This window comes from Sus scrofa, chromosome 9 (assembly GCF_054392235.1).
Source record: "Sus scrofa isolate SSC_HxYL_T2T_F1_AM1 chromosome 9, Sscrofa_HxYL_maternal_Yorkshire_Landrace_v2.0, whole genome shotgun sequence".
NCBI classification, from domain to species: domain Eukaryota; kingdom Metazoa; phylum Chordata; class Mammalia; order Artiodactyla; family Suidae; genus Sus; species Sus scrofa.
Window position 1 is genome coordinate 139,438,238 of NC_139391.1, and position 26,076 is coordinate 139,464,313.

General features: G+C 55.9%; 1 protein-coding gene across 2 annotated transcripts in view; it reads left to right on the plus strand.

The window, feature by feature from the left end:
• Positions 1-26,076, plus strand: part of PLXNA2 (plexin A2) — a 212,273-nt gene that overhangs the window by 72,970 nt on the left and 113,227 nt on the right. For both annotated transcript variants that reach the window (XR_014816621.1, XM_021063894.2), the window contains exon 4: positions 25,839-25,973. Coding sequence is in view for 1 of the 2 variants with exons in the window: in XM_021063894.2 (XP_020919553.2) it covers positions 25,839-25,973 (135 nt within the window). In the remaining variant the exon portion in view is untranslated. The remainder of the gene's footprint in view (positions 1-25,838; positions 25,974-26,076) is intronic.

Here is a 26,076-nt window from a genome sequence, read left to right on the forward strand (position 1 = left end):
CTCTTCTGCTCCCCTTCCTCACTTGTTGGACGGGCTTTTCCCGGTCTTCTTCCTCTCCCATCCCCACCCCGTCTGTCTTCCTTTCCCCTGGGCTTCTCCACCTTCTGCCCGGTGAAGCCCAGTGTTAACCTCCAAGTCCAAGTCTCTCTGACTTGTTGGTGCCCCAAGCCCCTTGCCCCAGGCAGGGGTCACCCTAGAGCAAATTTTCTGGGGAGAGGGGCTCTGGCTTATTTCCAAACAAGGCCAGATGCACCCCACCTGCTCTTTGGGATGGAGCACCCATCTGCCCTGGGGCCACCATGAAATATCAGTCCACTCTAAGTGAGAGAAGAGTATTCGCAATGAGTTTAAGTTGCACCGGCCCAGGAGGCTGATGGTCCCAGACTTTGCTGCTCCGTAGACCTCATCTGGACCCTCCCTGTGTCTGGTCGTCACTTCATTCATCTGCTCTTGTTTATTGGGTTTTTTAGTGTGTGTCATGTCTGAGTCGAGCGTGTGGCCTGTCGCTCCCATCTGTCCATGACTTCCCCAGGTCAGCCTCTTCTTGCCTCCGACTCTCTCTACAGCACACAAGGGGGTGCGTGCGGGGCCGGGGGAGGGGTCCGCCTCTGCCCAGCCCAGCTGTTCCACGTCTAATAACTTGGCCTGAGTGAGAACAGTCAGGACCCTCTCGAGGGAGTTCATTCTAAAGCGGGCGAGACCGACTGATGGTCCCTTCAGCCTGATGGAAAACCGCCGAAGGGGCTTAGCAGCTTTTGGAATGAATATGGGGTGGAATCTAGGGTCCCGGATCCTGGAGGGGTCCATCCAGCCTTCTGCTTCGCAGACGTCCCACCGCTTGTGCCAAAGACCCTCTTTCCCTGGCCCCACCTCTGGTTGACACTGGGACTTCCTGGGGTGCCACAGCCTGGCCACCAGCGGCCAGTGAAGGGCTGTGTTGGGCCATTAGCCTCTCGGGAGCAGCTCCTGTCATCCTTTAAATCCGCACACGCTTTAGCTTCTTTCTGTCTGTTCTTTCCCTTTTCATGAAATTGAACCCCCCCCCCAAGCATTTTGAGCCCACAGAAAGCACCAGAAAGAGCCCCTGAATGAGACACCTGAGTTTTGATGCCTGGCTAGCTGTTGTGCCCTGGACAAGGTGTCCAACCTCTCTGAGCCTATTTATTCCTCTGCAAAGTTGTGGCAATATAATCCCTGAATGAGGCTGTGAAGAGGATTAAATAAGAGCAAGTGTATCATTCATTTATTTACTCAGTAAGTATTTCCTGAACACCTGCTGTATAGCGCTGCTCACTATTCCAGGGGTTAGAGATACATTAATGAGCAAAACAGCCAAGAGCCTATTCCAGCGACCTGTTTTAAAATCAAATAAGGGGAGTTCCCGTCGTGGCGCAGTGGTTAACGAATCCGACTAGGAACCATGAGGCTGCAGGTTCGGTCCCTGCCCTTGCTCAGTGGGTTAACAATCTGGCGTTGCCGTGAGCTGTGGTGTAGGTTGCAGATGCGGCTCGGATCCCGCATTGCTGTGGCTCTGGCGTAGGCCGGTGGCTACAGCTCTGATTCGACCCCTAGCCTGGGAACCTCCATATGCCGCGGGAGCGGCCCAAGAAATAGCAAAAAGACAAAAAATAAAATAAAATGAGGAGTTCTCCTTGTGGCTCAGCAGGTTAAGAACGCAGCTAGTATCCACGAGGATACAGGTTTGATCCCTGGCCTCGCTCAGTGGGTTAAGGATCCAGTGTGGCCGTGAGCTGTGGTGTAGGTCACAGACTCAGCCTGGATCCCTTGTTGCTGTGGCTGTGGTGTAGACCGGCAGCTGCAGCTCTGATTCAACCCTTAGCCTGGGAACTTCTTCATGCTGCGGGGCAGCCATAAAAATAAAAATAAAATACAATGAGATAAAATAAAATAAGCCTATGAGCAATCGAAGTCTTGAGTGTAAGGCATGGTTCCATCCCTGAGGTCCGTTCCTCTCCTCTGGCCAGACGCCTCCACAGCCATCCCGGCTGTGTATGAAGAGGGCAAGGGAGAAAAAGAAAGCTCTAAAGTTCCTTATAAATGACACCTTTTAATCCTTACCTATAACATAGGTGTCACTGTGCCCACTTTCCATACAAGAAAATCAAGGCTCCAAAGGTTTAGGCCACTTGCTTTGGGACAGCGACACGGGCGTCTGAACCCAGGGCCATCTGACTCTAACGCCCTGTCCTTTCCGTTCCACCGAGCTGCAGCCAGCGAGCAGGTTGCTCTGTCACCCACATCAGTACTAATTGCGCTGGGTCCCCAAAGCCAGAGAGTAATTCTGCAGTGGATTGAGGGGGGCCAGTGGGGGCCGAGGCAGCCTGCAGGTGCTAGCGTTTGTATCTGCCGAGTCTGTGGGTGTGTGTGTGGGGGGGGTGGCGGCGGCGGGGATCTCAGTAGGGAATTGGTATTTGGGCTGCTAAATAACCACAATTTGTATTAAGCAAAAACATAGTCATTACGCACCACGCTGCCGCGGCTGCCTCACACTGGAGAAGCAGGAGGCTGATGGCGCTTTGGCCTGGGGTCTGGCGAGAAGCTTCCACCAGGGGTCCTGAGATGCCCTTCTGGGGGCAGGACGTGGGGAGCAGGTGGCGGGGAAGTGAGACGAGAGCGGGTGGGGCCGTGAGCCTCGCCCCCTCCTCCTTCCACAGCCCCTCATCAGCAGGGCCATTCCGGTTCTCATTAACACGAGTAAATAGGCAGCCCAGCGCTGGGCAGGGGACACATGTGTTGATATTTAATTATATAGTGTGCACTGAGTATATTATGGCGCCTCCAGGGAATGGCAGCTGCAGACAATGAGGTGCAAGGGAGTACGTTCAAAACTACTTACTTAATTAATGCATTAGCCGCTCACTTTGCCGTGTGCAGGGAGGGGCTGGGGAGAGGGGACACCAGCTCTTCCCCTAGTGCCTTCTACTCCCTCCTTGTCCTCCTCCTCCTCTGAGCCCTTTCCCTCCAGAAACTCTAGGAAATTCTCGACAGTCAGGGCAGCCTCCATCAGGGGCTCTGGTCAAAGAGTTAGCAAAGAGGGTTAAAACTCAGGACTGAGAGACGTAGGTGCAGCTTGGAAATGACGTGTGGATTTCCTTTGTCTGATGGATGCCAGTCCCTAGCGACCGAGAGACTCGGAAATCAGCTAACTGACATTCCAACGTAGCCCCGAGCTCTGCTGTCTATTTTGGGAGCTCCCTCTCCTGTTCTCTAGCCCCGGGTGCAGACTCGCTCAGGGGCTGAGTTGCACAGAACCCCATGGCCCTGGGAATGGAGTGATTTGGGGGTGATGAGGGGGCATGTTGTGAGTGAGCCAGGTAAGGTGTGGGGAACGGAAGCCAGAGGTTAGGAATCCGTCCACGTAGAAACTGAAAGGGCTAGAGATCCTGTCTGCTCGTTCCTGCCAGTGCAGGTCCATCACCCACCTCCAAATCCGTAGCCCCTTCCTGCCATTGGTGAATTATGACGTCAATGCAAGAAGCCCTATATTCCGAGTTCTTTGCAAATCTCATTATTGAACCACTTTGCGCGTGTGTGGCTTCCTCTTTCCTCGCCCCTACTGTATGAACTTGATCTCTTATTCTTTGAACTTTTGCAACATTTTCCAAAGCATTCTACCCGCATTTGTCATTAAGCCCCAAAGTTATCTGTGTGGTGCCCTCCTGGTACAAGCTGCTGGGGGCAAAGCCCAGGTCGCCATCAGCCTTCTGTGCCAGGCACAGTGTTGGGCACAACAAGCATTCAAGCGATATTTGGAGTGATGCATTCTGTCTTCAGTAGAGCTTCAGGAGGTCCCAGCAGGCCTCGAGCCCATCTCCTTGTCTTTGGAATCCCTGCTCCCACCTCAGTGGCCAGGTCCTGGTGGCCAGCTGGCTGCTTTTCTCCCAGCCAGCCTCTATCAGCTCCTGGGGTAGTTACCCAAGCCAGAGACTCGCGGGGGGCGTTCCCAATCAGTTGAGATTTCTCTCTCTTCCGAAATCTGCTATTCAGGGTCGGTTTCTTTCCACACCACGTGGTAAAGGTGAGACATGGAAGCTGCCTTCCCCTTTTCGGCGTCCTGTCTCCTTGGACACTGGAGGTGGGCCCTGCCTTCTTGTGGAGACTGACCTGCCGTTTCTCTGTCCAGAATAAATAGCCCTCAACTGTCGCCGCAGGAAGTGAGGCCTTAGAGGGACGTTTCTGAGCCGGAGGGAGGAGCACAGCAAACAGTGAGCCCCTTTGCCAGTGGAAGCTGCGGGACACTTGTTTTCATTGGTCAAAATCCTGAGACCCGCATGCCCTGGTCCACCTAGAGAAGGAGGTCTCTCCCGGAGGCGTGGGGCTCCCCTCAGGGCTGGGACGATGCAGCCCTGAGCTGAGGAAGGGCTGCCCCAGCCACAAGCTCACCTCCGGGACCCACGGGAGAAGAGCAAACGGCCCCGAGTCTAACCTAGTGCTGGGACCAGCCCCAAACCTGGGAGAGGCAGCTGAGCCTGTGTGCTTTTTTTTTTTTTTTTCTGAAAGTTGTATTGAAGTCGAGCGGATTTCCAAGGCTGTGATCATTTCTGCTGCACGACAAAGTGACCCAGCCACACACATCCACACACATCCACACACCCACTCTCTCAGATTCTTTTCCCACATAGATGATCGCACACATTGGGTAGAGTTCTCTGTGCTATACTGCAGGTCCCCGTTAGGCGGTCATTCCGTTGACCTCAGCCTGCACGTGCCAGTCCCCAACCCCCAGTCCACACCTCCCCCCACCTGACCCCTTGGGTAACCATAAATTTTTCAAATTCTGTGAGTCTGTTTCTGTTCTGCAAATAAGTTCATTTGTATCCTTTTTTTTTTTTAGATACCACATATAAGGGTTATCATATAATATTAGACAAAATTAAATGCTGTTTTTTTCCTGGGCCGATGGGAGAGCCCTATGAGTTTTTCCCTGACAGGAAGATTTCAGGAGCGAAACCCTTGACAACGTAGAGGATGCAAGATGAGCCCTGGACAGGAAATCAGAAACCACTCATTCAAATGCACACTCTGTCACTTCCCAGATGCATGACCTTGGGCAAGTCTCATAAACACACAGAGCTTTGTTTCCCGTATATAAAATTAGGATAATAATTTTCACCTCACAGGCATGCGGTGAGGCTGCAGAGAGGTACTGTATGTGAAAAACGCTTCAGAAGCAATAAAAACATCTATAAATGTCAGGTATGATCATGCTCTCCCTTCGAGGACTTGGTTCCTTCTCCTGGGTAAGAGAATGGATGCTATGAAATGAATCAGAGCCTGGGCACCCAGCACCCCAAGCAGAGAGGGCAGGTGTCTCCAGTAGACCCGCATACAGGGCGGTCCAGACCTCATGAAGGAGACAGCCTGAGTGCCTTCATCTCCACGCTCCTTTGCAAATTCAAATTGGAGGCAAAGGAGAGGCTGAGGCTCAGCTCATTTGCTTGCATTGCTGACTTCCTGTCCCGGAGACCTCTCAGGACTCTGATTCCCAGGGCTGGCCCCCACCTAGGCCGCTTTGCTCAACAGAGTATTTTTAACCTGCCACCTCCTTCCGCTTTGCCGATCTGCAGACAAGGGTCCCGGTGAGATAACAGAATCCATTAGTGCCGCTAGCGTCAGGCAGTGCCTGCTAAGTGTGTCCTGAGCAGCGCCGCCCCAGCCACCCTGCCAGACGATGGACACGGAGGACGAGGCGGGCTGGCTCGGGGCCTGGGAAGGAAGCCCCAGTGAGGCCCCGGGAGGAGTCCGTGCCCCGCTTCTTAGGCGCTTGCGGGGCGGTCCCGGCGCTTGGGTCGGAGGAGCCAGGGATCCCGATGCTGCGAGCGACCGTCGGAGGCCCTTGTCTTTCTTTTCCCCTCAGAATCTCGCGGGGCTTTGGGGTGAAGGAATGTCTTAGAGGACATCAGACACTAGCCCTCGAAGGACGACGCCACCAGGGGCAACTGGTGGTGACTCAGGAGCGGGGCGGCAGAGGAAGAGCCGCGGGCTCCTCGCCCTTGGATGGGGCGGGGGACGAGGCACTGGGGAGGCGGCACGACTCTCATCTCCCCCCGTGGACGTTCCTCAGGGCGAAGTCGGCGACGGGGCACAGGAGTTTGAGGCGGACAGAGGGCAGAGGTGGACTGGCTGGGAGGGGCTGGCCGGGGAAGGGGCTGAGGGGTCCCCCGGCCAAGGGCACTGGAATCGCACATGCGCAGACCAGCCCCTCCGGTCAGGGCTGTTTCCACGCTAAACTTGGTGATGGCCACCCGGCAACGCTGTCCCGAGGTGTCCGAAGCCATCAGTGCGGGGAGAGCGGACAGGTGAGCACAGGAATGCGTCCCCCGCCCTGCCCTGCGCTCCCCGGGAGGCGCAGACTGTGGGGAAAGGGTGATGAGAAGCCGCGATGCTGACGTCCAGGGGTGGGAGGAGGGCATCCGGCCCAGAGGCCGAGTTCCGTTCGTTGAGCTGGTGTTTGCTGGCATCGCTGCACCCAGTGCTGTGTTCGGCACTGGAGCCTGGGAAGGACTGAGCAAAGCGCAGCTGATGAGGAAAGGATGCCAGCAAGCAAGTGCAGGCGCTCCTGCTTGTTACAGTGGTGGCCGGTGTCAAAGGGATGGACGGGGTCCCAGAGCCGAGGGAACCTGTAAGTGGGAAGCCAGAACTCCTGGGGGTGGAGGGTCAGAACAGGCTTCCCGGGAAGTGAGATGCAGGCGTCATCAGCCTCTCTGCCCCAGCCCTGGGGTGTGGTTTAGGGCCCCTGGCCTCCCCCCATTCCAGGCACGGGTGTGCGCCCCCGCGCCTCCTTCAGCCCTCACTGTCCCCCACTGTCCGCATTCCGTGAGTCCGTGGCTTCTCCCGGCGCCCCTCCAGGCCCAGCCCAGCTGAGGCTTCTCTCACGCATTCCTGAGCTTGTGCAGACTCCTGCCACCCTCCCTTGGGTTAGGGGTCAGCTTCTTAACACTTTTAATGGCTCCCCACAGCAGTTAGGATATACTCAGACTTCTGAGCAAGGTCCTGGCATCTGGCCCCCAGGAACAGCTCTGCTCCCCCGGCCCCCTCCCCACGCCGCCTCTGCCACACTCCCACCCAAGGTGCCAGCTGCACCAGGGCGCTTGCCTCAGTACCTGTTCCCAGCCCACACTTCAGCTCTCACCTCGCCAGCAAGCCCATCCCAGATCGGCCCCTTGGGTCAGTTGGGTCCTCGCTGTGGGTGAAGCACTTAGCAGGGCCGGCTTTCTACGTGAGTTATTTCTGATCCTTTGAGGCCGTGTGCCCAGGCTCAGGTGTCACAGACTCTGGGATGGGACTACGTGGGTTCGAAACTTGGCCTGTCCATTTGCCAGCAGTGTGACCTGGGACGAGTAACTTAACCTCTCTGGGCCTTCCTTTGCTCACCAGCCATATGAGCTACGAGTGATTCCCATCTCAGTGGGGTGGCTGTGGGCCTTTAACCCTTGTCGTGGGGGAGGCGCACAGAAGGGCCCCGCTTGGTAATATTTGTATTTCCCGTGTCATTGTCGTCTGCCCTTCTCTCCCGACTGTGAACTCCTGGGGGCCAAGAAGCACACAGAATTCATCTTTGTATCCCCCCTACAGAGATCCTGCTTCTGCTTCTTCCCGTTGTTTCTTGCAACTTCTCCCAGAAACACAACAGGTTCAAGCCAGAGTGGCCACAGAGGCCTCCTGAGTAAATGCTAGTTTTCCTTCTTGGTAAACTGAGGCCCAGAGGCGCTGAAAGCCGGCTCCGATCACACAGCCAGTCGGCAAGGAAACTAGCCGTCAGTGCCGAGCCCTGGGTCTCGCTGAGGCTCTCCTGTGCCGGCACAAGTGCCCTTTCTCTCTGCTCTTTGGAGAACAGATGGCCAGTGTCAGCTCCAGCCTTCTCTTGGCATGTCGCTGGGCCACCCCTTCAGATGGCCCCTCCGCCTCTGCCCTCCCCGCTGATGGGCCTCCGTGGTCCTAAGCCCTTAGGCCCTTCCTAGTGAGATGGGAGTTCCTACCTTCCAGCCAGGGTGCTCATGTGCTTTAAATAGGGAGGCTCGGGCCAGGGTGGGGGCTTGGCCTCACCAGAGCTTCCAGGGACAGAGGAGAGAGGGGGACCAGGTCCAGCAGGCTCAGGCCGGCCCCTGATCCTACCCGCTCCTGCACCTCCCCTGCCAGGCACCCAGGCTACATTCAGACTCCTCCCTTCACTGTGGATTGGCCACGATTGGGAAAACGCATTAGACAGGGCACAGAGCAGTTGACGCGTAATTAATAAAGTACAGATTTTGGCTGGAAGCCTCAACTTAAAATAGCAGCATGGCTGTGAGGAGAGCCAGGGCGGGGAGGGAGGCTCGGAAGACGGCCTGTGACCCGACAAGCGCCGAGACCCTTCTCTCTGTGAATAATAGGGTCACTTCTCTCTGAAATGAAGGAGGGAGGAGAAAGATAACAATTGCGTATGTTTTTTATTAAAAAGGGTGACACTGAGGCTCAGAAACATGAAACGTCTTGCCCCAGGACATGTTTGTGCCAGCACTGAGCCAGAGACCCGAGCCTGGCCAGCCCTGTGACTCGCAGGTGGCAGGAGCCCGCCTGCGGTGTCTCTGGACCACTGTCTGGCGAGGGTGCACCTTCCAGGGCTGCTTTTAATTTGAGAGATGTTTTCATGGCATCTGGAGACAGCCTGTTCCCTCGCCGAGTCTCCAGAGAGGCTGCAGGGAGCTTCACATCTTCTTTGAAGAAGCAAAAAAAAAGCAAAAAAAACCCACCTTTTCTTCTGCCAGCAGGTTGAGAGAGCCCTTTGCTGCCGTTAACCAGCCATGTGGTGTGAGGGGAGAGGTGAGGAGGGGGCTCGAGGCCGCGGAAGGAAAGGGGAGAACAGGCTTCTGTGGTTAATTCAAATGCCTGGCCCCGGGGGCTTTCCCTGCTGAAGCTGGAGCCCTGCTGCTCTCTGCCAGCCGGTCCCAAACTGGCGTTCAGCACAGTGCAAATCTTAGCCCAACTAATCAACCCTGCCAGGGCAGCATCACCTCGAGCCTGCCCATGGCTAAGAAACGACCCGAGGCAGACCTGAAAGAGGAGGAGCGGAGGAGCGCCATCCCCAGAGGGAGGAGGCCACGGTGGAAGTTTCCAGAATCTTCGAAATGAAATCATAGAGCCGAACCTTGACCCCCCAAAGAGAACGTGAGGCAGGCAGGAAGCCCCACTGCCGTCTCTTCACTTGGAATACTTTCCTCTCGAAGAGTCAGAGATGAACTTGATCTTCCTGTTTCAAGAGCAGTGAGTGGGTGGGGGCGTGTGAGCGTCCATGAGATCATGAGGCCCTGCAGGCCCTCGGGGAGCATGGTTAGTCCAGGAATCCTGTGGCATAAGGAAAGCCCCCCTGGCCTCTACGGCCTGATTCGCGTCGCATTCGTTCTCTATCCCGAAGCATAAGCACTGTCCTTGGCACACGGGTGGTCTTCGGAAATGCGCGTAGTCAGAGCTTCGCTCCACACCTCCCCGAGCCTCCGTGTACCCGTCTCTAGGATGAGGATAAAGAGGCCTCCCTTTCCCCAGGCTGTTGAGTGGATTGAAAGAGAAGCTGCTTTGAGTCCAGAAGCCCGACAGCAGCAGTGCGGTGATTTCAGGCCGCCGGTTCTCCCAGGTTCCCCATTCTTCCCTCCCAGGCCTGGGTCAGCGCCAGCTTGATGGATCTGACACTCAGAGAGACACAGGGCGTTTCTGCCCCCTCCCTCCAGGCTCTCACGCCGGCACCCTTTGTTCTCAGAGATCCCGAACTTGAACCCAGAACCTTATACGGCTACATCTTCCCAGGGGGACATAGGTCAGAGAGTCAGAGCTGGGGGCCCAGCCATCAGCCAGGTTCCCAGCTCTAACTCTTTCTGCTTCTAGGAGGTTTTGTGCCAACGAAGGCGAGACGGGGCAGGGAAGACATGCGCCAGCTCTGGTGCCTCAGGAGTGAGGGGGCGGCTGGCGGAGAGGCAGCTTGGGTTTCGCTGGCATTCCAGCGCGGCCTTGGCTGTGCAGCTGAGTCGGAGCTGAGGAGCCTCAGCGCCGACTGTGGGCAAACCTGAAATAGCCCATCTGGAACCCATCCACGGCCAGCCTCCCTCCCTCCCCCACGCCCTGTGCTCAATGGAGGGGCCTCTGGGGGAAGCAGGGCCGGGGCCTTAACCAGCAGGTCGGGCCATCCCCCAGGTGCCAGCACACAGGCCATGCTGCTCCCTCCCAGCTCAGAAGGCACAGGTCCCCCGCACAGCAGCCTGGACCTCCCGAACCAGAGGGAGCTAACCTCAAGGCTGGGAGGAGCGCTGCCGAGAGGAGAAGGCGCCTCAGAGTTTGGGCCATCCTGAGCTTCTCCCAGGGACAGGTCCATGTCAGAAGAAGTCCGAGAGGGCATCAAGGGAGCACTGGGCTCTCAGCATCCTCACAGCCCTTGGCTGCCACGGTCCAAAGCTCCTCAGGTGTCTGGCGTCCCCAGTTTCTCACCCCCCCACATCCTCAGTGCCCAAACTCTCACGGGAAGGCTCCCAGGGCCGGAAGGCACGGCCTTCTGCAGCGACCAGGGGCAGCCAGCCGACAGCCTGGCACTTCCTCCTCTGCTCTGTCCAGGGGGTTTGCTGGGGACCTTGAGGGCGTCATTGGCTTTCTGAGGGGCTCAGTTTCTTCTTTTCTAATAGGACACGTGCCCTGGCAGGAGGGTCATGAGGGTCCTAGAGGAAAACGCAGTGATGGAGACGGAGCACGAAGGCCGGGGCCCGTGCACGCTCCCGCAGAGCAGATGACGATGCAGAGCGGGCACCACTTCCGCTGGGACAGGGCCCCAGGCGCCGTCCTCCGCCTCTCTGAGACGTTCTCCCAAAGCCTGAAGGAGAGGGATTTAGTTCCTCATTTTCTCGGCATCTTCCCTACCCCCCGGCTCAGTGGGAGTCACGGCCACCTTGTCGCCTCCGTATTGGATTAACCTCTGCTCATCACCCGTCGGGCACATGGGGTCTCCCCGGTCCTGCAGGCAGACACGCACCCCCTTCCCCATGAGCAGGAAGGAGACCCCCCACCCCACCCCCGGAATACCCTCGGCCTGGTGGGCTTGGAACTAGTGCCCACCGCAGGGAGGCTCCCGAAAGCTGAGGAACGTTCTCTCTTTGCTGGAGAAGCTGGCAGGGGTCGGAGGCAGCCCAGGCCACCTGGAGGCCAGGCCCCTTTTGCCCAGCGCCAGGCTCATTTCACAACAAACTTGGGGAACAGCTTGTTTTCCCAGGGCAGCTTCCTGCACAGTGTTTGCCTAATCTGTCTGTCCAAAATCCCTCTCCAAACATGAGGTTTCCTGCCCAGCACTGGCAATCAGAGAGCTAATTATCTGGGATTAGAGATGGAATTGGGGCGGGGTGGGGGGGCTCCCATTTAATTACAGGAAAAAATTAGCCCAACTAATGTGGGCAACGCCATGGGGTTAGAATGGAAGTCGAGGTTTGAAGGCAGGGCGGTTTGGAAGGTGTGGGCCGCCCGTGGTCCAGCTGGGTGCCTTCTGCTCTTGACTGTCCCTAGGGTCCGTGGGACGGGGGTCGAAGGAGGGCTCCAAGGCCTTCTCTCCTGGAGATCTGGGAGAGGGGTGTGTGTGTGTGTGTGTTTTAGAGGCTGGGAGCTGGACAGAGAGACAGCACAGAGAAAGACAAAGACAGGCAATACACGCGTAGAGACACTGGCGTTGACAGGAGAGACACAGGCAGGGAGGGTGGAGGAGACCACGCGTGGGAGGCCACGGAGATTGTTCTCGAAAGCAGATGTTTTAGAGGCTGCATCTCCGTCCCGCTGTTCCATTGGGCTAGACTTTCTTTCTTTCCTTCTTTCTTTGCTTTTTAGGGCTGCATCCATGGCATATGGAGGTTCCCAGGTTAGGGGTCGAATCGGAGCTACAGCTGCCAGCCTACACCACAGCCACAGCAACAGGGGATCCTTAACCCACCGATCAGGGCCAGGGATCGAACCTGAATCCTCCTGGATACTAGTCGGGTCCGTAACCCACTGAGCCACAAGGGGCACTTCTCCGGCTGGCATTTCTGTCACGTTCCCTTTCGTGGGGGGCAGCGCAGAAAGGCCCAGAAGCAGGCCTCTCTCAGGCTTCCTCCTTCCTCTCTTTCCACCCTCCTCCGAGCGCCCGGCACACTGACCTGGTTCAGCCACACACAGTGCAGGTGACGAATGTGTGGGGCCTGGCAGGCGGACAAGGATGGGGCGCGTGGGTCCAGGAGATGCCCCTCGTGCTCTCGAGTCTCTCCTGCGGCCTGACGAGGGGGCACCCCTCCGGTCCCTGCCTCCTCTCCCAGGAGAAGAGTCTCCGGGCTCAGAGACGCCTTTCCTCATGAACTCACTCGTTCTGCGGTACCTGGGGAGCAGCCTCGTGGGCCAGGGCCAGAGCTGAGCTGCGGATTTTCATTAGCCCAGCAGAATGCAAATTGAACTCTGGCTCTAAGTTGTGCGTGGTAATCTCCTCACTTGTTCCCTCTCTTCCAACACCTCACACACCCTTAAACCATCCTGGGAGAAGCCCAGAAACACCCCCTGGCCAGCACCTGCCCGCAGAGACAAAGGCTCTGCACACGCAGCACAAAGACCAGAGAATACATCGAAGCAAAACACACGACGGAGTGTGGGTTTGTGCAGTGCAGAGAATATGAGTCCCCGAGCATAGTCATTTATGTATATTCCTACCCTGCTTCTTTCCAAATAAGGAATTAGGTGACATATAAAAGATTTGGCAACCATATGGAATGAAAATTAGCATGAAACCAGAAAGTTCAAAGCCATAAGAGAGGAGTGGAAATAAATATGCCAAGAATAAAGCCAATATAGGCACCAGCACCCAGCCTCAAATTTGGCCTGAGCATCCTGACAGCCAAATCAAAAAGGGAAATGAGAGGAACTAGAAATCTTTAGTCTCCAGGAGAAGTGTATTTTTCAGGAGAGGCAATCCCCAGACCAGATACTGCATTCTGTAAGGCATTTACCATGTGAGCCCTGGTACAGAAGCCAGGACGGAAGTTCAACATCAAAATCAGAAGCACCTTTTTATATGGCACTTTCTTTTATTAACTTCCACGAAAGTGCCAATGCTGTGACATCCGTGTAAGCATCATCGTTCAGTGAATTACTCTCGAGGAGTAACCAACAATAAAACGCAAGTCCATGAGGCTGCTGAGGAACGTGAAACGTGCTGGTTATGCTTTTGTGGCTTTCTGGAGCTCTGACTTGATTCAAGGATAGAAGGCACCTCTTTGTGCTTGGCACTCTGCTAAAAGGTGAATAAAATGAGTTGTACAGATTCGGCTTCTAAGCCTGGGAATTTCTATTTTTTGCTGCCCCTTCTCAAAGGGCTCAGCCAGCAGAATAAGAGCCTTCGAGTGATTGCTAGATGGTAACACTGTACACAAGACAGAGGCCAGGGCAGCTTGGGGAGGCGCGTAGCTTAATAAAAGACAGTATCGTCAAACTGAGCCAGGTTCCAATCTCTCTCTGCAGCTCACTAGGAATGTAACCTAAGGCAAGTTGCCTGACCTCTTGGAGCTGTAGGTTCTTCATCGTGAAGCGGGTTTGGGGGATTAAAGTAGATATTTTGTGTGATGCTCGGTGCCTCATGCAGCACACACTGTGTGCTCCAATAGCGGTCACTGCGCTGCATTCCAGGGTTACTGAAGGGGACAGCACTCCTAGCCTAAGGGGAGGAGCCATGAGCAAGTCCAGGAGATCTGGGAGTTCTCTGGGCCTCATCAGGGGGCTAGGGACCCACTGCCCCTCCTGAGAAGTCCCCTCGATGCTGTCAGGTTTCTAATGGTCGGACCGTCTGAAGAATTCCAAGAATGCTCCAACCTGTGTCTTCTCTGGGGATGCTCCTGCCCCAGGGTTTCCTCTCTCTCTCTCTCTGCTCTGTTTCTATCACAATTTCCCCAGAAAACCCACGACCCTCCTTTTCCGGCCTCTTCTCCTTCCTCTCTGGAGATGCCTAGGACTTGGATGCCGCTGTCCTAGTAGGTCAGCAAAGGAAAGCCCACCTTTCCCTGGAAGGAAGGTCCATCCTCCCCACACCTCGGCTCTCAGGGCCCCTCCCCTGCTCATCCAGGTGAGGGGCAGGTGTCGGGTAGGATGAGGGGCATCGCTTCCTGCTTCTCCTCGAGGCATCCCTTGTTCGGATGGCACGCCAGCCGGCCCCAGGCAGCCTCGAGGTGACAGCCAGGGGGGTGAGTTCAGGAAGCCAGGGGCGCTTACCTGCCCATCGCATCGCACCTCCCTCGACCCACTGAGCTGGGCGGGAAGAGAGAGGCACATCGGAGCGTGGCAGGGTCAGGTGGGGACCAGGCGCGCACCAGGCTGGTCCTTCCCACACGCCCCTTCTGCCCGCCCTCTGCCCCCTGCTTTCCTGCAGTGTCTCTGATGCGCTCCAGCTCACGGCCGAATTGTCGAGAGTTCTGAGAGGCGACGTGCTGGTCCGTTAATGATTCCGGTGCCTGGACGGGTGGAGCGCTCCTTCAAGAGAAAAAATAGGGAGCATGGGGGGTGTGGGGGGCGGAGGGGGAGCTTTAGTACTTGGCACAAAAGCTACACTGTCGCTGCTTCTGGCTCCTCTGAAGGAGCAGATTAGCAGTGGGGAGGTTGTCCCAGAGCCCCTCTCCGTGGGGAAAAGCCTGGAACCGCCCCTCGCTTTTCTCCTTTTCACAAAGTGCAGAGGGTCTGAATCAGAAGGCTGCCCTCCTCTGGGCCCCAGTGGCCTCCGCCCTCTGTGTCCCCAGCCCAGGTCCTGAGGAGACCTTGGCAGAACCAGGCTTTCTCACCCCCGGGAGGGAGGCTGTCTTCCCCAGCGGCTGCCAGCCCCCCACCAAGCGAAGGCTCCTCCCCCCGCCACTGCCCGCTGCCCCCCCACCCCCGAAAGCCCTGCGAGTGGGGGCGACCCCTGGTCCCTGTGGGTCCCCGAGGAGTTCCCTCCCCGCCCGGTTCTCCTCCTCCGTCTGGTCCACCTGCGTCTCCAGATCGAGGGGAAATCAGTCAAAAACGCTCAGTCTCCGCGCAGGCCTTGCGGCGTGCCAGGTGCATCCACACCCCTTCCCTGTGCGTTCCCGTCACAGCCTTGTCGTGTAGGCAGGATTGTTTTTTGCCAGTTTTGCAGATGAAGAAAGTGAGAATTAACTCCCTTGGCTGAAAGCCCCTGCGTGGCCTCCGCCCCCCCACGAGTTAAGACATCAGCCGTGACTGGACAGTCCACACCTATCAGAAGGGAAGTGTGAATGTGGGGCTTGAAAGATCTAGAAAGGAAGCCGAAAAACCTAGGAAGAGGCTGCCCTCTCCCTAGAGACCAGGCCTGCGTGCTCTTTCATTTCCATCATCTCCAAATGTGATCTGCCTTTATGGGGGGGGGGGGAGTTGAACGTGATTCTGTGTCCTCTTGTCCCTGGCACGCTTGTTCCCTGCCACCTTGATCCCTGTCACCTGCTCACATCCGCATGCGGAGAATCCCATCGGCTGTAGAAATGCAGCCACTGCTTGGGCACCATGGTGTGTGGCTGCCCAAGTCCATGAGTGCACAGCATTCTGGGTGGTAGGAGGCTCTTGGGGGCGGGAGGGTGGGCAGCTGGAATAAAGAGCAGGGGCTGTGCTTTGCTGACCATCCAGCCCATCGGATGTTCCACTAATGCTCAGAGAAAAGGCAGAGCCCCGTTTGCTCTGCACAAGGCCAAGCCCGGCTCCCCTCCTTCACCAGCCCCCCACCCCCATCCCCACCCCCAGAGAGCTCCTGGCACCTGCTGCACTGTTGTACCCAGCCACCAGCAGAGCTGTGTGCTGGCACCATGCCTGGCATCTGTGGGGCGTCAGCACAGGAGGGGGCGGGCATCGAGGAGAAGCAGGTGTCCAGCCACAGAGAAACGGGGGCCCGGGAAGGGTCTCTGAGCAACGATGCTGGGGCGGGCAGCTACAGTCCGTGGCAGCTCAAGCAGATGAGACCATCCTTGCTCGCCCCCTCCACCTCTTCCCACCTCGCTTAGAATGATCTGGCCCCAGAAGAACAGCGATGAATTAATTAGGGGGCTGTTGTCATGAAGCAGCTCATTATGAAAGTCCATCTCCCGGGACGGGAGATGGGGAAAGGTGTGAGGACGGCAGCTACTCAGACAGAATCTTTTAAAAGAGCTAGACCCTTCCTCAAGCTGTCTGCTCTGCCCTCGGGCTCTGCCAGGATGGCAGACACGCCAAGGCAGACAGGGCAGCCCTGCACAGCCCCGGCTGCCCCAGATTGCAGGGGGTGGAGGCTTTCTGGCCTCACTGCCCTTCGCTCCTCTGGCCCCGTTTCTCAGACCCCAAGTCTGACCCCATCTCTGTAACCTTAACTCTTGCTTTATATCTCCTCTGAGCTATCAGAGCGCCAGCTTGGTGGCCCTGGAGTTCTTGTCACAGCAGCACCTTGAGTGTTTATAGCATGTTCCTCCTGAGAGCTCTTACTAGTCCAAGAGGAGCCAAAAAGGTCGTTTCCCCAGACACAACTGTGTATCATGTGTTTGCGGGCCAGGCTCCTGAAGGCTCCGTTGGGGGCCGGGCTGTGGAACAGGATCCCAGGCTCCCCTCCTCCCCTCCTCATTCTCTTCTGGAGACTGGAAAACAGAGGCCCAGGAAAACTGAGCTCTGGTTCTCCGCCTGCCAGCTGTGTGACCTCGAGGAAGTTACCTCACCTCTCTGTGCCATGGCTTCCTCATCTGTAACATGAGAATAAGGGCTTGGTGGGGAGATGAAGCGAGACAACATGCATCAAGCCCTTGGCATGATATCTAACAATGATAAGGGTTGAATACGTGTGGGCTGTGATGAGTGTTCCCCTCCTGCCCGGTTTTGGCACAAGAATCCATCCGTTCCGTCTGCATGGGTCATTGAGGTCCAGCTCTGCGCACAGTAGGACCAAGCCCAGGAAGGCCTATGGCGTGTCCAAGACATGGAGCTCTTTTCTAGGAACGGACAATCTTAGGAAAGATAACTACTGCGTGTGTTGGCAAGGCACTGTGCCAAGAGACACGCTTGGTACGAAGGGAGTACGAGGGCGGGATCCATAAAGGCTCCATGCAGAGTTCCCACTGTGGCTCAGCAGGCGAAGAACCTGACATAGTGTCCATAAGGATATGGATTCGATCCCTGGCCTCGCTCAGTGGGTTAAGGATCCGGTGTTGCCACAAGTTGTGGTGTCGCGTAGGTTGGCAGCTGCAACTCTAATTCGACCCCTAGCCGGGAACTTCATGTGCTGCAGGTGCAGCCCTATATATTATATATATATATATATATAAATTATATATCTCTAGGCTTCATGGAGGCGGTGGCATTGGGCTGGGCCTTGAGGAATGGTTAGGATCTAGGAGGTAGAGTAAATTGTCCAGCCAAAGCAGGTCAAGCAAGAACCTGGGACATAACTGGATGACATATCAAGGAATAACCCTGATGACAGATCAAGGAATGTGAACTTTTCTAAATTATCAATAGGGACAATGAAAGGTATTGTGTGTGTGTGTGTGTGTGTGTGTGTGTGTGTGTGTGGATGGTGTGATGGTTTCCTTTTCTTCATATTCCAAAAGTAGTGTCTTTTCACCATAAAAAAAAAAATAGAAGACAAAGATAAGTGAGAGAAAGAAAATTACGAACACCTGAAATTTAAGGATTTTGCATACAAAAAAGGCAGGATCAAATAAGTGTTTTAAGACGATTAATCTGGCGGTGTTTGGTCGAACAGATTAGAGCAGGAATATGCTGGAGGCAGGGAGATTTCTCAGGATACTGAAGTAACACAGATAAGAGGCAATAAAGGCCCAGACCTAACCCGTTAGCAATGGGAAGAGAAGTACAGTGACGTGGACGTGTTTCTCTCCGTTTCCACACATTTTCCGCCCCGTGGTATATACACAGGCCCCCTGTTCATTCGTTTGTTTGTTTTTAAATGACTTTTCCTTTTAAAATCTCGGGGAGGCTTCTGCATTCAGGCGCAAGCCCTGCATCCCATTGCTGTGGTCACGAGCGCAGACCTCCCTTCCATCCTTCCAGCCTGAAATGCCATCCTCCAGGGTTCATGAAAGCAAGAGACTCCTGTTCCAGATTATAAAGTGCTGCGCAATTCTAGGCGCCATTGCAAAGAACGAGTTAATTAAAGAGGGTAATAGCCCTCGCAGATACCCACCCCCCTTGCTCTTTTTGCAGCTGCAGGTGGCCTTCTTTGTCACACTGGAGGAGACAGCTGTATGATCTATTTTGCCCCGCAGGACGTATCTCCAGGGACCCCCAGCACGTTTTAGATGTAATTTCTAGTCCCAGCGCAGGCATTGTCCTCTTGTTTGACTTGGGAAAGCCGAGGCCCCAGGGGCAGGCAGAGCGAAAGAGAGAGTGCAGGCTCTGCAGCTAGGCAGCCTCCGCTTGCAGTGCTGCTCGGCCCCTTCCTGCTGGGCGATGCTTCGCTGATACCTGACGTTTCTTATTCTCTGAGATGGGAAAGCCTGCCGCATAGAGTGTTCGAGACGATGCACATTTAGACTTCTAACCTTTGGCACACTGGCTGTTGGGCTCCATGGCTGTTCCATGATTGTGTGGAGCTAACTGATTCCAGGGAGCCAGGCGATTCAGAAGCCCTGGTTACATCCAGGCCCAGGAAGCGCTCGTCTCCTTGGCCCCCTGCTCCCCCAGAAATGGGACGTTTCCAGGGTGTAGTTAACCTTGGGCATCTGTCCATGTGCCTAATCTTCACCAGCCACATCCTGTCCCAGAGCTTGTTGAAGAAGGCTGCACCGCCTCCACCTGGACCCTAAAGGCTGGTTCTTAATCATTCCCAGTTCCAGGAGCCTAAGAGGATAGATTCTGACCCCGCCAGGGCATCCCCAGGCCTGGGCACCCCAGGGGCCGTGCTTTGAAAGGAGATTCCCAGAGTCCAGCAATTGCTAGAGCTCTGGGGAAACAGAGATTCCCATTCGGCAGCAGAAGATGCTCCTGGTTCTTGATGAATCCCTCCTGCCTGCTACCCTTCTCCGCTTCCCCCCTCCCCGACTCCCTGGGAATTATGGCTTTGCCACTGCGTGATTTGATTTCATCTGAGGCTGCTTAATGCTTCTGCCATCCCTCACTGTGTTTATCTTATTGTTTCCCAGAACAAGCAAGAGCTTCCTCTGCCCCTGGCGGCTTCATCTTGTTCCTGGAGCCTCCTGACCTGCCCAAGTCCTAAGCTGGAGCCGCCTTGAAAAGTGGGGCTGGTCTGGGGCCAGAGCCCTGTACTCCAGAACCGCCCATGCAATTCACCCTGTGAGCGACCGTCCCTTCCCGGCCTTGGAGCCTGAGCCCTCCCTGGCAGAGGGAGAACCAAGAGTTTGCGTTCCTGGGCCCCTGGGCCCTGATGTCACCCTCCCCTGAGCCGCAAAGGGGAAGCCACTGGGACGGGAGCTCCGGGCCCTAGTGCAGTGCAGTTAGTCCTTAATCACAGCAACGTGTGAAAGGAGGCTGGGGGCCGCTGGATCGGGATTGCTTGGCCGTCTACCCCAGCTGGTGAGGACAAAGAAGCCACGATTTAGAAGAGACCCCCACTCCAGCCCACCTCCGCAACCTAAACCCCAGCACTTCCCCTTCTCAGAGCACGTGCTCGAGATATTTCCCACGTCCCCGTGCTCAGCAGCCAGAGTTCTCAGACTGAGCCAAACGCGCAGAAGTCCGGAGACAACTCAGGACCCCTCCCTCCATTCCAGATGAAAGCCCCCCTTGGCCTGGCCTGAAATCCAGGAGCCCCCGGCTCCCCTCTGCCAGCCCATCCCCCCAGCAGCTGAATTTCTAGGGCGTTTTCCTAACATGCACAGAAATAGAGATAATTGCACATGGAAACGTCAATCTTCAGTGTCATAGCCCCTGTGATTGACCGACAGCTCACTGGGGACCAGTGCTGGAAGCATCTGCATGTGTGTGGGAGGGCGTGTGTGTCTGTGTGTGCGCGTGCATGTGCGTGCAAAGGTAGGGACCCCCGGAATTCTCAAAGTGTCGCACATCTTATGACCCCCTTCCTGCCAGGGGACAGGAAGGGTCCTTGTCTCCCCTCTTTCTCATCTTCCCTGGCTCAGTGCAACCCACAGGCCAGGCCTTCCAGGCTCCTGTGTCCCTTCCCAGTCACTGGAGCCTTTAGGGACAGGCTCCCAGCTATTCCCCAGGCAGCCTCGGCCCAGGGGACTGTGACTCTGCCTGGTGAGTTAACATTCACACAGCTCGGGGCCAGGAGGGCCAGAGGCACCCTGGAAGTTGTCGCTGCTGCTTGTGTGGGCGTGTGTGTGTGTGTGTGTGCATGCACGTGTAGTGTGTGTAGGATAGAGGGAGGAAGAATCCCAGAGACTGAATTTACCAAAGGCTTCAATCTATAAATAATTCGGGTCATGAAGCGCTACAAAAATAAACTCCAGCATGAATCCTCCCTCGCAGCACTAAAGGCACAGCTGCACATACGCTCGCTCATTAACTCACTGCCAAGTTCAGTCTGAGCAGCACCAGGCCTTCGCCACCTTGGCCGTCTTTAAAGGTCTCAGTGTGTACACACGTCCACGCACAACCCCCACCCACATACATGTGCACACACATGCATACACGCATGTACACGTGCACACGCACACACACCTGCTCACATACCATGTAAACCCAGAGTCCTGAGGCAGAGATTAAATTAAATAATGAAGGCCTCCCTCCAAAGTGAATTTTAGGACCTAAAGTGTCAAGACCTCCTGAAACTGCTGTTGCGTGCGCAGTGAGTACACGCCAAGAGCCTCACCTTCTGCACATGCTCAGGTCTGACAAGCCAGGTTTCCAAGAGACCCCGGCGTGGACATAACAATAGCATAGCCTATTTATATCTGCCTTGCACCTCAAGCTTCCAAAGAGCCCACCTTCCCACCCTCCTTCTCAGTTTAGGCATCACCTCCACCAGGAAGCCCTCCCTCAGTCCCGGTGAGGCGCTGCCCCGCCCTCCATGCCAGCCTCCCCGGGGTCCCCTGGCACACACTCAGGGGAGCCCAGACATGTGTGCGGACTGGCGGGACGGTCCATCTTCCCATTCTTGGGGCATCCTAAGGGGGTCCTTTCTCACGGGGCCCCCAGCTCTGAGCACAGGCCTGGCCTACAGGAGGCATGGCCTGAATGAATCTTGGACAATACTGGAATTCATAGCTACTAACTCATTTCATTCTCCCAGCATCCCGTTTGAGCTCTAAGGACAGAAGTTACCGCCCTTATTTGGCAGCCACAGAAACTATTACACAAACAAGTGAAGTGACTTGCCTGAAGTCACATAGCCAATTAATGAGAAAGCTGGGATTAGATCCCAGCCTGCAGACACAAAGCTGTACCACCCTCTGCGTGGCGATGGCTCTCAAACCAATCTGTTTCCTACTGAGAGGCCCAAGAAGAAGATTCCCAATTCTGTTGTTCTTCAGCAGCTCTTGCAAAACAAACAAACAAGCAAACAAAAACCCCAAGACCTACTATCACTACTACTACTACTAACAGCAGCAGCAACAATAATAAAATGATATTAGAGGGGCACAGCCCAAGCAGAAGCTCCATGATTTAGGACGAACTAGAGAAGAAATTGATGCATAAGAAAAAGAGTGTGGAGGGGCCTGCAGGTAAGCGCGTTAATTGGATATGCTGATTTGAATTGGATATTCAAGAGGCTGCCGTTAATTTCTGTGCAGGCTCTGCTATGATTTAAAGGGCAGCTACCGGTAGGGTTACCACGTCATTCTCATTCCGAAGAGGCCCCTCCCAGCTGGAGGCCCAGACGGTACATCTCCCCGGGATCTCCCTCCCATCCTCCGGCCCCGCAGCCAGTCCTGATAAACGGCGCTGTAGCCCTCCAGCATGGTCCTCGCAAATTCCGGTCGGAGTTTATTGTTGCCTCTAGGAAACAGGTGATTGTCTCGCCTTGGCCTTAGGGTCCGGTACAGAGGAGAAGTTAAGGAGGAAATCTGGACTCTCACCCACTCGTCGACTCTGTCCTTAGACTCAGGGAACAGCTGCCTTTGCCCATTACTGTCCCGCGAGAGAGTCATGGGGTGGCCGAGAAATCGGGCTCTAGGTGGCAGTCCCAGTTCTGCCACCCTTTAGCTGTGTGATCTTGGGAGAGTTACCCTGAGCAGATTGCTTCTTCCTCGTACTCAGAGAGGAAAACTGAGGCTCAAGGACATGAGGTAACGGACCTAGACGTGCCCCGTTAGGCGGAAATCAACCCCAGACAAGAACGGAGAGCAGAAACCAGAGAAGCCACTTTGGTGTGTTGCTCAGCCGGAGCAGAGGGCATCCGGGAAAGGAGAGATCTCTGCCGCCCAGGTGGCCTCCCCTGCCTCTGCCCACCAGCGCTGCCCGCCTCATTCCCTTGGACCCCCGGCCCCGCCTCCTGGCCCCCTTCTTCGTCCTCTCCTGTCGGCTTCCTGGAGGGCTGCACCCGCTCCTCGCGGGGCGAGGGAGTGAGTGGGGAGGCGCAGACTTCGAAGCCAACACTGCTCTTCTGTCCTGGGATTCAGGCCCAGCGAAATGCGAGAGCTCAGCTCAGGCTCAGCACCAAGAACACGTTCTGTTCTGGTGCAGTTTCAGCTCTGACATTGGAAAGTTATGTCGGTTGGATTCTGGCTTCAACTGGTTTATGAAAAGAGTGGGATTGTAGATGGAAACAAAACAAAACAAAAAACCCATTTAGGCCTCTTATTCCGACAAAAGGTAATGGCTGGGATGAGGCCTCACTGCCATGAGGAGAGGGTGTGTGAGGCCAAATTGTCTTTGGTTGGGTTCAGCTCCAGCCTGGTCGTGGGTACCACCTAGTCCTGAGGACCACAGAAGGAGGGCCAGACGCGGCCTTCCTCCTTCTGACATCATGTCCCCACCTTGCCAGGGACCCAGGCAAGTGCCCAGATTCTTGGGGAAGAGGCTCCTTCCATGGCAGAGGGGTAGCTGGCCTCCCCAGGCAGCCCTGGGGTGGGAGGACGGTTCAGCAGCTCTGGGCCTGGGCCAGGGCCGGGGGGAGGCTTAAACATCCCTGGGGCGGAGCAGCTGGCACAGAAAAGGGCGGTGAGAGGCACTGGGACGTTTCCCTTCGGAGGAGGAAGCGGAGCCCGAGCTCCCCACTTTGTAGAACAAAATACCGGGCTCCAGCCAACCAGAAGTCACGATTGCTACGTTTCCGCTCTGCCTCCTCCAATAGCCGGAGAACTTTTGTGACTGAAGGCTACTATGTTTCTAGAAGGATCTCATGGACAGGCTGGATCTAAGAGCGAATGCTGCCCTGAAAGTGAAGGGTTCTTATTTAAATGGTGGGGCTCTTCCCAGCCTGAGACCCCTGTTTCTTCCTCCGCTCGGATCCATCAAGAGATTTGCTCCAGGGTGGAGGGTTGTGGCCTCAGCCCCACACCGTCATCGCTGGTCTTCCTCTGCCCTTTGAGAATGAATGAAATGGCCTCTGACCCCTCCCCTAGAAAGAGGGGCTTTAGTGACAGTTGTCCAGGCCACAGCTTGGAAGAGAAGGAAGCCCCTTGCTAGACAGAGAAAGGTCAAAAGAGGCGCTCAGGAGAAGAGGGGTTCCGACCCACAGGGGAGCCACTGGGCTGGGAATGGCTGAGAGCGGAGCTGCTTTGGTTCCACTGAAGTCACCTCCTCATCTCAAGCCTGGGACTTCCCGAGTCACCCACCAAAACAGATAAGGACAGCACGGTGACTGACTCTCGGCCCTGCTCTAGTGTTCCCACGCCTGGGGTCTGGGCACAGGGCGTCCAGCAGGAATCCGTCGTTTCTGCAACGGGGAACTCCAGGGTCCCTGTGCCCCACCCCGCAGTGGGCCTGTAATCTGTTTCCCCTCCGCTCCAGTGCAGTCCAGCAAGCCCAACCCAACAGGCACAGACCGTGCCCTGGCTCAGGCCCCTCAAGCACGCGCATTCTCAGGGGGGCAGAACACTTTGAACGGAAGCACTGGTCCTGCCCTTCCCACTCTGCAGGAAGAATGCCCTTGGCCTCCCTCCCCCGCCAGTACAAACCATTCATCCATCCTTTCGGGTTTCCTGTGACATCAGGCACCACACTCAGCCCTTGTGATGAGTAAGCCCCGGTCCTTGCTCTCAGGCGGTCTCGGCGAGGTGGGAGAAATGGGCAGAGAGGAGACGGTTCCAAGTACCAGAGAGCAGTCAAAGGGAGTAGGAGGGGAAGGCTCCCCTTAAAATCATCCCGAGGAAATTGTCTTTGACCTCCCCTTTGATTTAGCACCGAAGAGTCCTCGGGGCGTCATCAGGTGGTTCGTGGTTCATGTCCTTTCAACAGCTTTCTCAGACGTCCCCTTTTATCCATCACCAGCTATGTTCCCAGCCCCATTCTAGTCCTCAGAGGCAGGTCCTCCGAGAAACAGAAAACCATTCCTGCCTTCAGAATGTTGGCGGACTTAGGCGCATGTGAGGCAATTAGAGAACCGTTTAAGTCGGCGCTCAATACACGTTAGCTGGTACATATACCATGTGCGAGTCGATTGATTATATTCCGAGGACAAAATGTTGAATGGGAAAAAAGCCGTCAGGGTGAAGGAGCAATTAGTGTGGTGCAGAGGTTGTGGGGGGGCTTCATGGGTGAAGTGGGCTTGAGCTGGAGGGGTTTGGATGGGTGGAGGACAAGAAACCAGCTGGGCTCGGCAGGATGGGTCTATGGTCAGCTGCTACACTGGGAACAAGAACCCTAGCGGGGAGAGCAGCTTCCAACCACGGACCCCCCTCCCCCCGCTGTCATCGTTTGATGACCCAAGGGCCTCTCTCTGCTAGACTCCGAATTCTCTGCAGCTCTCAGACTAGAGGAACGTTTCTCAAACCCCCAGACCAGCAGTGCCCACATCCACTGGGGATTTGTTAGAAATGAAAATTCTCAGGCCTCTTCCCCACTGGGTCAGAAACTCGGGGTGGGCCCAGCAGGGCATTTCCGAAGCTCTCCAGGTGGTTCTCAGGTGTGCCCATTTGAAAACCCCTGGGTTACATCAGTGCTTTGAGACCCTAGCTGCTCCCTAGAGTCACCTGGGGAGCTTTGAAACGCAAAGAAGATGCTAAGGCGTCAAGAACAGAGATTCTGATGGATGCAGCCATATTGAAAACATAAACAAACAAGCAGACAAACTCCCCAGGTGACTCTAGTTCACATCCAGGCCTGAGACGCCCCAGACTAGGTGACCACCCCCAAATCCTTTCTGACGTCCTGTCCCGGGATGGGCTCTGGGAGACTGAGCCAGGTTGGCTGGCTCCCCAGCACCCCCTGATGGATTTGCACCCATCCAGGGGACCTTCTCGGAGACAGAAAGACCTTTCTGGGATCCTAAAATCTGGACTCTCTTGATGACCAGCTTTTGGATGGTTCGTGTGCTGCTCCCACCCTCCCGTCTTGCCTGCCCGAGGCAGAAACCCTGTGTGCAGAGGTTGCTTTCCTGCTCCAAACACAGATATGTCACTCTCTTGCACACACCCCCATCACGCCATGCTGCACATATACATAGACGTGCAAGAATACGTGTCTGCACAGGGGTATTCAGATCACACCTAAGGCCGTACAGGTACACACAAACCCACCATCACCAAGTCCAGACCCAGCTCGCTCAGACTGCTTTAAAAAGGAAGCCTCTTGGTGAAACTGGGCTGTTTGAAAGAAGCGGCATCTCTGTCTTCCTTGTCACCTGGCCTGGTTCAGGTAGCACTTGGGGCGGGAGCGGGGCTTGTCTTCCATCAACTACCTGCACTAGGCTGAGACGGGTGACCCGCAGGGGCCGCTGAGCACAGATGCTCAGGACGCCCTTGTTTCTTTTGCAGATTCGAGCCGATGGTCCCCCCCATGGCGGGGTCCAATACGAGGTGGTCTCCGTGCTCAAAGATGGGAGCCCCATTCTCCGGGACATGGCCTTCTCCATCGATCAGCGCTACCTGTACATCATGTCTGAGAGACAGGTAAGAGCTGGCGCCCAGCCCTTCTTTCCAAAGCCCAGGGGGTGTGGGTAACCCGCGTCCTTTGTTCAGAAGCTGTTCCATCGAACGAGAGAGACCTCTGGGC